This window comes from Myotis yumanensis, unplaced genomic scaffold (assembly GCF_028538775.1).
Source record: "Myotis yumanensis isolate MYYU_CA2020_CCGP unplaced genomic scaffold, mMyoYum1.0.hap1 SCAF_4, whole genome shotgun sequence".
Taxonomy (NCBI): domain Eukaryota; kingdom Metazoa; phylum Chordata; class Mammalia; order Chiroptera; family Vespertilionidae; genus Myotis; species Myotis yumanensis.
The window spans coordinates 24,658,195-24,674,935 of NW_027223755.1; the positions used below are offsets into that span (position 1 = coordinate 24,658,195).

At 43.7% G+C, this 16,741-nt stretch overlaps 1 protein-coding gene across 6 annotated transcripts in view; it reads left to right on the top strand.

Moving 5' to 3' along the window:
• PDZD2 (PDZ domain containing 2) overlaps window positions 1-16,741 on the top strand; it is a 326,315-nt gene that overhangs the window by 243,419 nt on the left and 66,155 nt on the right. For 5 of the 6 annotated variants that reach the window (XM_070411946.1, XM_070411947.1, XM_070411948.1 and 2 more), the window contains 2 exons: window positions 1,958-2,459; window positions 14,360-14,502. In XM_070411946.1, the coding sequence (XP_070268047.1) occupies window positions 1,958-2,459; window positions 14,360-14,502 (645 nt within the window). Of the gene's footprint in view, window positions 1-1,957; window positions 2,460-14,359; window positions 14,503-16,741 lie in introns of those variants that run through there. The other variant, XM_070411952.1, reaches the window with a different exon arrangement.

Consider the following 16,741-nt stretch of genomic DNA (forward strand, 5'->3'; position numbering starts at 1 on the left):
GTATATATTCATCAGTTGATAAAAATTGGGGGAAGTGACCATTGTTTTACACGGTTGGGCCAAAGGCAGGACTTTGGGCATCTAATTCTCAACCTAGTACTGTTTTTACTACTGCATAACATCTGTTTTTCCATAACATCTGAGTACACTATATGCGTTGTATTCATAGTAGTGGTTTGCTCAAAGAAACCCTTAAAACCTGGCCAACCGCTGTTAGGATTTTATACCTTTACAAGAATTTTTTCTAATGTGAGAAAAGAGACCACGACAATCCAAGGAAATAAAATCTAAACACTAGAAAACTTATGCTGAAAACCAGGTTTCATTTTCATTACTAAACTCCAGTGGACTGGTCTTTATACCTCTTCCTCCCACTGTATGTCACAGAACAGTCTGAGTCTTGTATGATAACTTTTATCTACCTGGGTTTTATGTGTAAGTTCATTGCCATGGTTTATAGCCTAGGATCAAAGAGAGTTTCTATTAGCTTTGGTTGATGTTTAAAGGCCCTTCTGTTTTGCTCATTTTACTCCATGGCAAATTCAGAATTATTCTCTTCTTCAGTTAGGTAGTCACTGTCATTGCATTAGGAATGGGAAATATATGCCTCCGGCCATTTTAAACACAGCTGGGCATCTTTCCTTACCACCTGGCCCCCTCCCCATGCACTAACTGCCCCAACTCTCAGGGCTGATTTCAGGCCTAGAAGGCGTGTAACTGTGTTGATATACTTAGGAAAGTTCTGTTTTTCACTGATTGGAGATGAAGGCCTTTCCTTGGTGGGCGCATGAAGACCAGCAGCAGGTCTGACTCGTTAAGGAGTTGGCTGTTGACATTGTTTGCTTGGGAACCGGTGATGTGTAGAATGTGGCAAGGTTCCAGTGGCGAAGGCATGTCCCTGGGTTCATCTGGGGTTCATGCTTCCTTATCTTGGATGGCACGGGTGGAGGGTCCAGCCCAGCCTGGTTTCCTGACTTTGAGCAAGTATTTTCTTTGCTGAAGCTTCAATGACTTGGTGTGACCACCGCTAATTATTCATCTCATCTGATGTTCTGTTTTCTTGTTATCCTTTAAGATCTGGAGTAGTATTGTGTGTCGGGCTTCATGTGCTTCGTCTCGTTTATATTATTTCCTGCTTCTCTGTGTTTGGCAGCCCTGAAATACATGAAAAAAACAACTGAGCTGGCCCTTCTTTGCTTCAAGCTAAAGGTCCCTCTTTCCTCCCACTATTTCTGGTTCACACAGTTTGCACAGCCTTTCTGTCCTGGTCACTGGGTCTGTGCTGTCCACTTTATCAGTGTTCCTTTTCATGCGATGCCCGGACTGGGAGCGATGATCCACGTGTGCTGTTGACAATCCAGACTAGAACATTACCAAGAAACGAGCTGACACCCCTTTAATGCGGGACACACATGCCAGTGCTTATTGCCAGTTGCATCTTAATACCAGCCAACAACACTCCGCCCGCCGCCTTCTTTTTCCTTTAACTGCTGTGAGGCAGAGGTTCCTGTTGCTGTGCTGTTGATTTTTTGATCGTAAGAGCAGAGCTTTGCATTTCCCCCAATCTATTTTACCCTGGGAGCTTGCAGTGTTACTACATCAGAACCGTATGAATGGGCGGCTGGGATCATTCTGATGCAAGAAATTGCTGAGTGGAGGATTCCTTTTTAATTTAATGGTGTGTTAGGATTGGCTCTGTTAATAGGAACATCCTTCTCTGATTACCTATCCTAGGGTACTTTCATTAGTAAGTTCTAGTTCACTTGGTTTTCCTGCTTTGTTTTGGAGTCCTTTTTAGCATCCACAATTATATAGATTAAAAGAATGAAACGAGTGTTAAGTCTCCATCTGCTTAATCGCAGGGGTCCTGTGTGGGGCACTGAGTGTGCCCACCACTGCATTGTGGAGAGGGCGGCTTGGAGGATCCTAACTGCTCCTTTGTTTGTGTTTGCGGCAGTTACCTGGCTGAGCAGTGCTGGAATGGCGGCTTTCTCTACCTGATCATGCTGCGCCGCTTCAAGCACAAGGTCCATTCTCCTTACAGCAGCAACAGTGGCAACAGCTCAGAGCCAGGACAGACACCGACCTTGGAGCTGGGTGACCGAACCGTGAAAAAGGGGAAAAGAACAAGAAAGTTTGGAGTCATTTCCAGGCCTTCTATCCACAAGGCCACTGAAGAATCCAAGAGCCACACTGGCTGTGAGCTGGACAATGGCCCCATCTCTGAGCTGGACAATGGCCCAGACCCAGAACTTGGAAATGGCCATGCCTTTCAGCTAGAAAATGGCCCAGACTCTCTCAAGGAAGTGGCTGCATCCCATCTAGACGGGTCTGAAGTGGACAGAGGGACAGAGCCTAGAGTTCCAAAGACAGACACTCCTCTGCCCACAAGCAATGATAAATGCCACTTCTCAAAATCAGGGAAAACGGACTTCCAATCAAGCGACTGCCTGGCAAAGGTAAGGTTTGGTTTGATTGCAGAACCTGAATTGTAAAAGTAATGTTTTTTAGAAGTTGCTTTTTTAAAGCTTAGAAAATATGTCTAAGGTGAACTTGCATTTAGAAGCCAACACATTTATTAAGATAAATGATCAGCGGACATAGCAATAACAACCAAAAGTCCAAGTCATTTCATCCCACTTAAATAAAGAACAAGTTGAGTGATCCTAAGTGGAAAATGCAAGCCTTCTGTGGAATAATTTGAGTCATATGAGGCCCAGATGAAGTACTTGAACTGCATCATTATTTATCACTGCTGTCACCAGGAGAATTGCCACTGCGAGGCCAAGAATTCCTGGTGGCAGTTGATAGCATAAATATCCAAGCCTCGGTATTACACAGGAAGGATGTCCAGCATGCAGGGAAGCATCTGCTTTTATTTTTAACACTTCAAAACCAGTGACGTTTTCATGGGATTGTGTTATTACACTGCCGAATTCCAGCGAAGTTTAGGAACTTCACAAACATCTCTGATACTATGATATCCAGCTGTGATGGTCAGGGCTGGTCTTACTAACTAAAGGCAAAGCAGATGTGCTATATTCTGAAGGGCATGCTTCTAGCCTCAAATGGTCTCCCCTGTTGTATCCAGCTCTCTCTCGTTAAGTTACATTTCTGTAGGCTAAGCATGCTCTTTCCAAGAATCCTCTTGGCAGATACTCCTGTGGATTCTTTTTTTTTTTTTTTTTAATATATTTTATTGATTTTAGAGAGGAAGGGAGAGGGAGAGAAAGATAGAAACATCAGTGATGATAGAGAATCATTGATCAACTGCCTCCTTTACGCCCCCTTCTGTTGATCGAGCCCGCAACCTGGGCATGTGCCTTTGACTGAAATCAAACCCAGGACCCTTCAGTCCACAGGTCAACACTCTGTCCACTGAGCCAAACCAGCTAGGGCTCCTGTGGATTCTTTTTTTTTTTTTTTTAACATATTTTTATTGATTTCAGAGAGAGGAAGGGAGAGGGAGAGAAAGATAGAAACATCAATGATGAGAGAGAATCATTGATCAGCTGCTTTCTGCACACCCTCTACTGGGGATTGAGCCCGAAACCTGGGCACATGCCTCCGACCGGAATCAAACCCAGGACCCTTCAGTCCACAGACCAATGCTCTACCATTGAGCCAAACTGGATAGGGCTCCTGTGGATTCTTAATGAAGTTATAAGATCCTAAGTGGTTCCTCATTGGTGTCTTCTCTGACTCAGGAGGCACCTTAAAGATGGGAGAAAGAATTGGAAAGGTGGAAAATGAGCCCAGAGGGAAGTATCCAGTTCAGCTTTGTTGGGATGTGGAACCCTATGAATGAATGTAATTTAAAGGCTGTTTTGTGTATATTTCTGCAATTGTAGCCAATCTGTATAATGGGTTGAGAATAATCAAAATAACCCTCTCTTAATGGACCACATTCCTTCATTTGAGGAGCCGGGTGATTGCCTTAAAGCCTTGCACAGAGGGAGGCATCTTTGTGGATGGAATGTGTAAACAGATTAGAAGAAAAATCAATGTTTCTATCAATGACTTTTCTTTTTTTAAATATATATTGTATTGATTTTTTACAGAGAGGAAGGGAAAGGGATAGAGAGTTAGAAACATTGATGAGAGAGAAACATCGACCAGCTGCCTCCTGCACACCTCCTACTGGGGATGTGCCTGCAACCAAGGTACATGCCCTTGACCGGAATCGAACCTGGGACCCTTCAGTCCCCAGGCCGACGCTCTATCCACTGAGCCAAACCAGTCAGGGCTTTATCAATGACTTTTCTACCAAGTTATGCTCTCCCAAAAAAGGATGAAGGGCAAAGAAAATATTATAATCCCCTCCCCCAAAATTAAGGTCAATAAACATACAGTCCCTCTCCCATCCAAAAGTAGAATCTATATATATATAAAAGGTTAATATGCAAAGTGTCCCCTCAGGAGTTCGACTGGGATATCAGGAGTTTGTTCGCTCACTATGACATGCACTGATCACCAGGGGGCGGCATGGAATGAAGGAAGGCTCTGGCCAGGAGCCGGGGAAGGAAGGTCCCAGCTGGCAGCCTAAAGGCCCCTATCAGCCCTGATCGCTGGCCAGGCCTAGGGACCCTACCTGTGCATGAATTTCATGCACCGGGCCTCTAGTATTCCTATAAACCTTTTATAAGCCGAAATGGCCTAAAGCAAAGTAGCAATTCCTATTAATTGATATGGAAACATTTTTTTTTCATTCCCTGGCCCCCAAAATAACCTACCAAATCATACAAATAACACACAAAATCTAAAATAGCATTAACATAGTAAAAGCAGTGCCGTTCTCGCTGCTCGGGGTGCACACTGCCTCTGTAACCGCCCCTGGAAAACAAGCACTAGACGCTATTTTCGCTTTTTGATCTTTTTCATAAAAGCAAAAATTCTCTTTGGATTTCTTTCAGTGAGTGCAAACAGGTCTGCTGTAGGCCTTTTGTAAAAGCGTAGTGTCATAACATGAACTTTAGAAAAAGCAGGTAACGCCTGTGTTATAATACAGGGTGTCCCCAGAAATGTATACACATTTTGAACGATTATAAAGTCAGTTCGTTTTCAAAATTTAAAATAATCTACAGAAATGAATAATTTTTTGTCAACACCTGTTTTCAAACTGATGCCTGTTCTGATCCTGGCACTGCTGATAACATGGAGCAGTGGAATCGCAAACATCAAGAATCATTTCGTTCAGTATTTGTGCGCCCTCAGTTCATCAACTGTTGCCGGTTTTGTCCCATAAGCTTTATCTTTTATGTATCCCCATTAAAAAAATCTAGTAGATAAATTTTCTTTGTTCAAAGCTTAGTCTGGCTTCACCCATTATTTCAGATCAGTTAAATGTGAAAATTTAATGAGTTATCCGCTATTAAAGTGTGTATACATTTTGAGGGGGGCATACCTTTGTATCCACACTTTGAATAATTATAAAGGCAGTGTTTGTACTTCAACTGCATTTTCAAACTTCTAGTAGCATTTTAGGATGAATTTCCTTTGTTCAAAGCTTAGTCTGGCCGAAACAAAACAAAGGAGCTATCAGCTGTTAAAGTGTGTATACACGTTTTTGGAACAACCTGTGTATTCCTTATCAATATATACAATATTATGATAGGATTTCCCCCCAATGATTAGATTGTAAATATGTAGAAAGCCTAAGATGAAAAAAAATAAGTTAGAGAGTATTGACATCTTTAATCATTTTGAAGGCTTAAGGTAGCAAAAATTTAAGGTCGACTCTCATATACAATTTAAAGAGCAGGTTTTCATTTGTTGTAGAATAAGTGAAAATAATTTGAAATGCTCCTAAAAGAAAGAAAAACACCAAACTTTTCAGAAAGTACCATCCTCTGCTCATCTTTTTAAAAAATATATTTTTTTATTGATTTCAGAGAGAGGAAGGGAGATGGGAGAGAGAGATAGAAACATCAATGATGATGAGGGGGAATCATCGATCGGCTGCCTCCCTCACTGGGGATCGAGCCCACAAACCAGGCATGTGCCCTCACCCGGAATTAAACCGTGACCTTTTTGTTCATAGGTCAACACGCAACCACTGAGCCACTCTGGCCGGGCCTCTGCTCATCTTAATTAAAGGCAAATAACATAAAATTGAATTTCTGCATTAGACTACTTGAAGAGTACAACTATCAGAGTACCTGACTTTTGCACTCAAGGTCATATATCCAAGAAAATATAAAGAAAATGGTGGGGGAAAAACAAACTTGATCTATTGCCGTTGGGGCATTTTTTTTTTTAAGCCATATGCCTATAGAAAGGAGAGAGTTGCCAGCTGGAATTAGCATTCTTCATCCCTGTCCATAATCTATATACTTTATTACCGACTCTTGGTCTTGGAAAGTCAAAATATTCTTAGACACGAATATTTTAGCACCCTTTTCAACCCCAAAAGTGTCATCATTAGATACATTTATCAAAAAATTGATAGAAGTGGCTCCCCCCGCACCGCCCCCCCCCCCCAACTCAGATAGTACCCAAATTGGAACCAGTAGATCTTCACAGAAGGTTACTTAGGTCCTTGGACTGGGTGGATTTTTATTTTTTACTCCAGAATGAGCCCAAGGTCGTGCTAAAATGGAATTTCCAGAAAAAAACAAAAATTAGCTATTTGCCTCTTAAGCCAGTCCTTGGGCTGGGTGAGTTATCGTTGTTGTTTTTGTTTTTGTTTTCCCAAAAGGCCATGCTCACTCATGTCTGTGAGCCTTTGCAGGATCTCCCTGCTCACCCCACTTCTCTTTCCTCCACTCACACAATTTTCAGGGGGAAAATTCCATCCATTTGAATAATGGGAGATTAAACATGTCAGAACTGTTCCGTTTCTGCTTTATTAATGATTTAGTATATCTACAAAGACTTAATAAATTACAGAGAAGGCTCATAGTGATCATTCAGACCACTTTTAATTGTCAGGTGCTCCTTTTTCATAGTCTGTTATTTGTTACTGATTTTTATATGCTTTTATATCCTGTATCCCAGAGCTGTAGGAAAATGTTTTCTCTAACAAAAAGAAATATTTAAAAAAACATATTTTATATGGTTCTATAAAAAATTAACACATAATGATAAGGATGCAACCAGATTCATTTTTAAAAATACAAAAGTTAGCCCTAGCCGGTTTGGCTTACTGGATAGAGCGTCGGCCTGGGGACTGAAGGGTCCCAGGTTCGATTCCGGTCAAGGGCATGTACCTTGGTTGCAGGCACATTCCCAGTAGGGGTTGTGCAGGAGGCAGCTGATCGATGTTTCTCTCTGATGTTTCTCTCTCGTCGATGTTTCTAACTCTCTATCCCTCTCCCTTCCTCTCTGTAAAAAATCAATAAAATATATATTTTAAAAACACAAAAGTTGGGCCCATAATCTAAAACATAAGAATCTCCTAGGACATAGATAAGCAGTTTTAGAAATGTGTTCAGTGACTTATTCTGTCTAGTAGAGATCATTACTCATCCAAGGTGACAGTTTTTGCAAGCCTGTTTAGACATATGTGTATTTTTGTAATGCTGCATGGTAAAAACCAATACAACCAAAGTTAGTCACTTAACAAAAACGATCCTACCCTTTGCCAGGCAGGTGAGTTTATTCACCGCTGGCACATGTGTCCCTGGGGACCTTTGTCTTCCCCTAGTACTTGTAACCTGCCCTATACAGCACCACACCTTCCTTAGGCCTTTAGCAGACACTTCAGGAAGGTCTTACTCTTCAGGGCAGGATGGGAAACTCAGGAGATTGACATGCAGGACGTCTCCCGGTGGTCCCTGATGTTTGCAGCAAGCAAACGCAGCATCAGGATGACCCTCTTCTAGGAAGCCCCCATGGTCACTGAGTGAACTTGTGTCCTCCTACATGGTAATGTCTCCTAAGTCCGTGTCTGCACCTTCACCTCTCTCCTGAGCCCCGAGTTTCTACCAATTGCCTGCAGGATGTCTCTATCTTGGTTATTTCACATCATGCCTAACCCTCAATGCATCCCTTCCCACACCGCTAAGTCTGCTCCCGGCATTCCAGGTCTCACCACCCACAAGCTGCCCAAACCAGAAATCTGCCTCAACTTTCCCTGGTTTTGCAATGACAATCCCATGTCCTAGGAAATGCCTTTATCCCAAGCTGGGGACAGTGGTGTCCTGGAGTCAGCTGAAATGCTGCCCTCTTTCTGACACCTTGTCCAGTCAATCACCGAGTCCTGTCAACTTCTGCTTCCTTTAGGATCTCCCTGCTCACCCCACTTCTCTTTCCTCCACTCCCACAACCTGAGGTCGGGGTCAGGCTGCTTTCATGTCTCATCTGGGCGGTTGCAGTAGGCTCCTACCCCTCTCACTGTCCCCACTCTCATCGCATCATCCACTGTCCCCACTGCAACCAGTGGGCACATCTCATTGTGCATGCACTGGCAGGCCTGAGTACACTACCGCTTAAACACTTCTGACGGGTCCACTTGCCTTTGGGGTAACAGCCAAGCACCTTGGCTTGCATAGTGCATTAGGCCCAGCATTATCTGATCCCTCCTTAACTCTCTGCCTCCTTGATTTGGGCTGGGTGAGTTATCGTTGTTGTTTTTGTTTTTGTTTTCCCAAAAGGCCATGCTCACTCTTGTCTGTGAGCCTTTGCAGATGCTGCTCTCACTATACTGTCTTCTCCCTTCCTACCTTTCTTAGAAACCAAGCACAATAACACCCTCTCAAGGAGGCTCCATAACACCTCTGTTAACTGCCCCCATCTTCAAACATCTCTCTGGGCTCCTGCAGTACTCCCTGCTTATCTTCATCAATGCATGAATCCCATGTATTCCAAATACCATTTGGCCATGTGTTCCCAATAGACTTTAAGGGCAAAGACCTTATTTATCTCTCTGTCCTAGCTCAGTGCCTTGCACCTGTAGGTGCTCTGTAGCTATCCTATATAATAAAGAGGTGATATGCAAAATGACCATCACATCCTCATACAAGATGGCCACCCCCATGTGTCCACAAGATGGCTGCCACAAAATGGCCGGCAGGAGAGGGCAGTTAGGGGCGACCAAGCCGGCAGGGGAGGGCAGGCAGTTGGGGGGGGACCAGGCCTGCAGGGAACAGCAGTTGGGGGTGACCAGGCCTGCAGGGGAGGGCAGTTGGGGGCGACCAGGCCAGCAGGGGAGCGGTTGGGGGGGGTGATCAGGCAGGCAGGCAGGCTAGTGGTTGGGAGCCAGCAGTCCTGGATTGTGAGAGGGATGTCCAACTGCCGGTTTAGGCCCAGTCCCTGTGGGGTCCCAGATTGGAGAGGGTGCAGGCTAGGCTGAGGGACACCCCCCAACCCCCAGTGCACGAATTTTGTTAACCGGGCCTCTAGTTAGTTAATAAAAGCACCCAAGAGCACCAGGCCTGAGAGATGGACCCGAGTTCCAGCCCAGTTCTCCAGCTGCCGTGTCCTTTCTCTGAGCTTCCACCTTCTCACCTCAGCATTTTGGTCTGATGACTAAGGGATGGCCACTTTGACAATATGATCACACATTTCTTCAGAGCTTACAGACTATTCTAAATGAGAAGGGAGAAGCAAGCAGTCTCAGAATAGGATTATAATCAGAGCCAGAGTATTTACTGCAGTGAAATTCTAGTTGGGTGATGTGTCTTCTCACATTTGGGGCAAAGATGCTGTTGTAAAAATTTATTTTGGGTTCCAGAAGAAGATGAGGTCATTTAAATGCTGCCAAGACAGCTCCCTTTAATGTGCCAACCTGTTTGGTAAACAAACCCCCTTGTTTGCCTCCATGAAGAGGTGCACGTGTATGCTCACACAGTCCTTGGCTCTTAATAGAATAGGTAGGCCTCTGGCGGCATTCATGCAGGAGTCCATAGCGTCCAGTATTGTGGTTTGGCTTTTTCTCACCAGACTGACAAAGTCTCGCTGCCCTTTAAGCCCATGTGAAGAGAACCGCAGCCTGAGCCATCTGTCTAGACGGGATCTGTTTCAGAACTCAATTGTGTCTACAGCTGGATCAGTGTTCACACGCTGAACATTGGCAAACACGCAGGTCTCGCATCTGAGTGAGCCTCTTAATGTCAGTCTCAATAACTTCTGGAGAACTGTAAGATTTGTGGATAAACATCTTAGAACTGTTAATTTCATGGCATTTATGCATATTGTTATGTGTGAGGCACTGTTCGAGTTGTTAGAAAGAACCCATTGGTAAATGAGAGACAAGGTTCCCGTGGCGTTTATCACATGGAAGGAGCCACAAGCAATAAATAAGCAAATAAACAAATGAGAAAGTTAGATGGTGACGAGTTCTATAAATGAAACAAAACAGGGTGAAGTGAAAGGTGGTGGCTGGGCAGTGTCATGGGTGGGGGGCTCACTGATACTGGATATTAGCAAAGACCTCATTCAAGAGGCAGTGTTTGAGCTGAAGAGTGTCAAGAAAGGGTAGCCCTGGAAATCTGGGAGCAGGATGTTCCCTGTGAGCAGCCAGCACATGCAGCTGCCCTAAGGCAAGGATGATAATGTTCCAGGAGCAGAGGAACTGAAGCACAGTGAGTGATGTGGAAAGCACTAGGAGGTGGCTCAGGAGATGTGGGTAGGGCTAGATTACAAAGAGCGGTGTATGCCATCACCAGGAGCTAGCCTCATTCTAAGGGAGCTGTTGAAAGGTTTGAGCTGAGTGCATCATGACTTTTTTTTTTTAAGTTCACCCTAGTTGTGTAATGGAGAGTAGTGGGTTGTAGAGGTGAGGAATTAAAAAAGAAGGACCAGATTGGAGACTATTGTGATAACCCAAGGTAAAGATGCTCTGGCTTTGACAGAATGGTGGCAGGGAAGAGGGGCAGAAGGAGATGGATGTGGGTTTATTTTGCTAGTAGAGTTTACAGATCTTGCTCGTGGTTTGGGTTAGGGAGTAGAAGTAGGAATCAAAGATAACTCGTGGGCTTTTGGGTTGTGTATCCTGTTTATCTTGGGTAGATGACAGTATTTTTCCCATTGAGATAGGTAAGTCAGGAGTGGGGGGAGGAGAATCCTGTTTTGACCATACTGAAGTGTGTATAAGACACCCAAGAGGAACTGTAAGGAGGCAGTAATAATATTAATAATACTTAATATTATCATATTTAAGTTGGCCAGTTGGTTGTTGGCCAGTACCAGCTTTTGCCAAATAAACTTCAAACACTGATTTTATTTTTAACTGAGCACTGCTTTCAGCTATAGGCAGATAAATTTAATGCCATACTGACAGTTGTACAATTGAGACTGATAACATCTGCCTCTTCCTGTCTCTGCCTTCCTTTGTGTACCTCTGAACTCCTGATTAGATGACCAAGAAATTCCAAGGCAAGGAAACTTGCATTGCTTTCTGTGACCTCTCTCCTTAGAGTTCCTACTTTCAATTATTGAAAAACAAAATAGCCCTCGCCAGTTTGGCTCAGTGGATAGAGTGTCTGTGGACTGAAGGGTCCTGGGTTCGATTCCGGTCAAGGCTACGTGCCCGGGTTGCAGGCTCAATGCCCAGTGGAGGGCCTGCAGGAGGTAGCCGATCAATGATTTGCTCTCCATCATTGATGCTTCTATCTCTCTCTCCCTCTCCTTTCCTCTCTGAAATCAATAAAAATATTTTTAATCCAAAAAAATAATTTATAATAAAATAAACAAAATATGTTATTGGATAAAAGGGTGAGGGGTGGTGTGTTTCTTGACTGGTATAGCTGAAGACTATATTACAGACTGGTCTTTTCTGCCCTCTGAAGCAATTTTTATTAGACATATATTTTATTTTGCTTTTAACTCATGTGTTTGGAGCAGGGGCAGGAGTATGGAGTGAGGGTGTGAAGTGAGTGTGTGGGTGCTTTTTGACAAAAAGTGTGTTTAACTTTCTGTGAAGGATACATGAGGCTATTCTTTCTCAGTTATCATAGTTTTGCATGTTTCTTATCACAAGTCCTATTTCTGAAAGGATTTAAAAATCTAGTATTGTCACACCATCTATGAGGCATACCTAACATGTTCTTAGACACGTTAACAAAAGAACAGTAGGGCAGGGGAAATGGTGGTGTAACTAGTAGTGGGGATGGATAGGCTTTTACTAATTTGGGCTAAAACCAAATGAGTTTTCATATTTCTAGACTCTCATAGGGGTCCTCGTGGCTCTTGGGAAAGAGTTCCATGGCTTTTCCTACTGGGAGAGGGCGGAGCACTGTCCCACATCTTTAAGACTCCGGAAGCCATTGGCATATCTTCCAAGGAAAAAGCAAGGCAGGCCACTGTCTACTCTAGTTTCTCAACTGTGCCATGAGGCCCAGGGAGGCAGCCACAGGCTGACCCATGTGCTGGTGTGGGATGCCCAGCGAGCCAGGACAACAGAGAACCAGTGTGTCCCTAAATGTGTTCCCTCTGAGGCCATCCATCTAATAGGCCACAGGCTCTCATGGCCTGGAAGTGTTGAAAGTTGCCATCCTTCTGGTAGCACTGATTCTCAAGGATGTTTCTTGAATCATTGGAGCTAAATGAGACGTTGAGGGCCAGGGAGGCTGTTTCTGAATGAGGAAGCGAGAAAGGTGTTCCAGAGGTCAGAGGCAACAAACCAAAAACTGTGGAATCCTAAGTGAGCTGATGGGATGATATAGAGATTGTTGACAAGTTCATGAACTGCTGTGGTAAGCCAGTGACTTCTGAAGTTACATTTGGCCAGACAGGCTTCGTGTGTCTGTGGTGAGCCGATGAAGGAGACAGTTGGCACCCACTGCATGTTGCCGGGGTAATGGAGCCCCACTGAGCAGCACTAGAAAAAGTTAGGATCCAACAGGTCTCTGTCTGGTAATAATTTCCCCAGACATTCCTATTGCTGCACATCAGTGGCCGTTCAGCATCTGTTTTTTTACTATTGCATAAAGTTTCATTTTAGTTTCTGACAGTATGTATTTCAGATTGTCTAAATGCTTCACATTCCTTCTCTATTGCCAGCAGCTTGAATGGGCAGATTGCCTATTTCTAAGGGGATGATGGCTTTGTCCATAGGGGACCTTAATGGTTCCATTGGACCTTCATGATGAATGAAGAAAGCAGATGAAGAATGCATTGGGACCCATGCCCATGTGTCTAGAGCTAAAAAGAACTGTAGGTGTGAGCCCAAATAAGACTCAGAATAAACCACTGGGGCAGGTTTTGCTTTCTTTTCTCGGAATAGCTAAGTAGCTGAGGGAACTCAAACACTTTGCAGTGGGAATATGTTTGTGTCCTTGGAGTGAAATGAGAAGTCCATGGGGAATGAATGAACTGAATCAGAAAGGCTAAGTGATTCTCAAGGATGTTTCTTGAATCAGTGGAGCTACTAGTAAGTGAGACGTTGAGGGCCAGGGAGGCTGTTTCTGAATGGGGAAGAGAGAAAGGTGTTCCAGAGGTAGTAGTCCAGAGGACTTAGAGACATTTATTCGTTTTTTTAAGAGGATAAATTTTTGTGACTTGAAGAATTTTTTAATGTATTGAAAGAGTGTATATACCAATGTCTGTAGAAGTTGATAACAAATTCATCAACTAATTTACTGTTTGGGTTTCTCCTACCAAAGATCTCATTTACTGGTGTATGTTCTAAGGAAGTTTTAGATTCAATTCAATGTGATATTTTTAACATATATGCAGATTTTACTACTATAAGTAATATTTGATTACCTATCAACATTTATTATGTACCTAGAATGGGGAACTAGATGTTGGGATCATTGCCACCTATTTCCATAAATATCTCATTTAACCTTAATAATAAACCTGAAATATTAATAATTATCCCCACTTTAGAGGCAAGGAAACTGATGTTTTTAGGCATCAGGTGACTTTCAGAAGCACTAAGTGGCAGAACCGGGCTCAATGTAGCGGAAGTCTCCTGGCGCCAGGAGCTAGCTTGTCTCCCTTTCATCTTCCCTTATTAATTACTAGCTGTGTGCACAGTGGTATCTGGGTTTCAGGCACAAGCAGCTTCACTTAATAGGATCCTGCTCAGGGAATTCAATAATCAGTCTTGCTGTGCTGTCCAGTATCATAGCCGCTAGCCATTAAGTGGGTGGCTATTTAATTTAAATTAAATGAAGTTTAAAATTCATTGTGTCAGTTGCCTCTCACACTTCAAGCACTGAATAGCCACCTGTGGCTGGGACTCCATGTTGGATGGTGCAAACATAGGCCATTCCCATCATCAGAGAACATTCTATTGGACAGCACTGCCAGCGAGACTTGTTCCAATCCACAGCATTTTGTCTCCTGTGGTCACCTGCGATGTCTGTTGAAAAGTGATGAGTATTACACATGATCCAACAGCTCCCCTCTCCTGCCTCAGTGCTGTGCATCTGCCTGTGTACTTCATGGTGTGCTCACTTTTTCTTCCAAGGAGGAAGTTGGCCGGATATGGAAGCTGGAACTGCTTAAAGAATCGGATGGGCTGGGAATTCAGGTTAGTGGAGGCCGAGGATCAAAGCGCTCACCTCACGCTATCGTTGTCACTCAAGTGAAGGAAGGAGGTGCCGCTCACAGGTGACTAGTTAACTCTCTTACTTTCTCTTCCTTCTTATCCTCTCCCTTCCCTGTCCCTGGAACTTCCACTTGGTCAAAGCACTGGCCATTACAGTTCACAAGGGTTATGCTGGAGCACAGAGGGACATCAGGCCTGAGTGGTTCTATTTAAACCTACCTCAGAGCACAGGAAGTGGCTAATTGCTGGGGATATTGTAGGCTCCCCAAACCATCAAGGAGAAATGGGATTTCTTTCTAGTCCACTTTGAGTTTCAAGCGAATGTTACTTATCCTAACTTTTGGATGCCAGTCATATGTGGTTTCTTATCAAGACTGTGCCCGATAACAGAATACCACATCCTGACATCCTAATTTCCAGAAGATAGTGGCTAATGACTTGAGAAAGTGATTGGTTTTAAATTTGACCACAGTTCACATGTGGTGTCAGGACTCTACGCACACTTATATACTCGTATCTCTGTCCTGCAAATGTGACGGAGAAAAAGTAAATGTGAACCTTTCTCCTTGTGACCTGAAAAAAATTCATACCTCAAAACTTTTCCAGTCTGAACAATCATCTGCAATAGGAAGAGGGACAGTGCTTAGGCAGAGCTCGTACAAAAAAAGGAAGTCCTGTTGTAATTACAGGGATGTAGTGGTCCCCAAATTTAAGGTATACCCTTGCCATGGTAGCTCATTGCTACCCTGTACAGTAAATCCTCTCTTAACATCGATAGGTGCTGCAACTTTAAGCAGAACAATGTATAACAAAGCCAGTTTTACCATAGGCTAATTGATGTAAACAAGAGTTAAGTTCCTACAGCACCTTGTAAACATTGTAATGAATCGATGTTGAATGAAATGTTATTCAAGGACCTGCTGTACATAAGGCATCTACTGTTTGCAAGGCACGGTGGGGTATGTGCATGTTGCATGTATACAGTAGGCATATAGAGTTTCACTGGTGAGGAAGGTGAATGTAATGTTCTGGAATTTATATTGTTCGGGCCAGGTACCCTGATACTGAGGGAGATATGGCAAACCCGAACAGTATTGGCCTGCCCAAGGCCAAGAGGGCACTCAGAAGTAGATCTCATGAGGTGGAGTTGAAGGAGCTGAAGGTTATTTAGTATAAAGAATGCAAAACTAACGAGAGAACCAGGGTACAGACTAACAAAGTGTTTCCTGCTCATCAGTCCTCTAACTAGAAAGTAGGCTAATGACTAAAGTAGAGATAAGATTTACTACACTTGTCATTTATCTGTGTGACAGTAATTATTGAAGAATGAAGCTCATTTTTATCCAGGAGAGCATCATTAAATCCCCAAATGATGTATGCTTTAAGTAACTCCCATTGGGTAGCCATTTTCCCACTAATCCTAGGCCTTAGGTTCTAGTCTGTCTTTGGAAAGTTGGCAATTAGGAAATTCCTGTGCCCAGAGATAAGCTTACATAGAGCTGTTCTTGTCTATTTTCTCTGTGAGCTGTTTATAGTGGATTTCTCATTTCTCTTCACCCTTAGCCGGGAGTTGTGTGTGTGTCTGTCTATCTGCCTCTGGGGTGTTTAGTTCACATGTGGGCATTCTGGTCAATAACAGGAGAGCAAGATGGAATGAAAGAGGGAAACTAATAAGGGGATGGGAACAAGGATGATCTCGGTGGTGCTATGGTTAAGTCAATCCGGGAGTTTCTCAGCCTCACAAGATTTCCTGTCCCTTATTTAGCAATGAAGATGAAAAATGCCTGGCTCCTTTAGGATCATGGGAGACAGACCCTTGGGGGGTTTAGTTGGAACCCATGAGACTGTTGATGTACCATGAAGGGGCCTGCCCAACCCTCTGGCAGAGTGTGCCTCCCCAGACCCTTGACTCACCCTATGGGAGCCAGTTCCCATGACAACTGTGCCCCTGCCAGCCCAGGGAAGAAAGCTCTGAGTCAGCTGAAATTTAATTGAAAGAAAAGAAAGAAGTAGAATATTTGTACACCTACGTTTGTAAACCAGTCTGATACCTGCAACAGCAATAGATTAGTTTCTTTCTTCATTTTTGTGTTCATTCTCCTGCTGATGAAGCTTGGCTCTAGGGACACAGGATGAAAAGGAACTGAGAGACTTTATCCTCAAGGTCCTACAACCCTGTGGGCAGGAGGAGATGGACAGACACATGCAGTGTGGTGTCCCAGGTGCCACAGAGGAAATCTGGCTAGGGGTATGCCACCTGGAAGAAAGAGGGCGTGGGTTAGGGAATGATGCCTTTGCTCT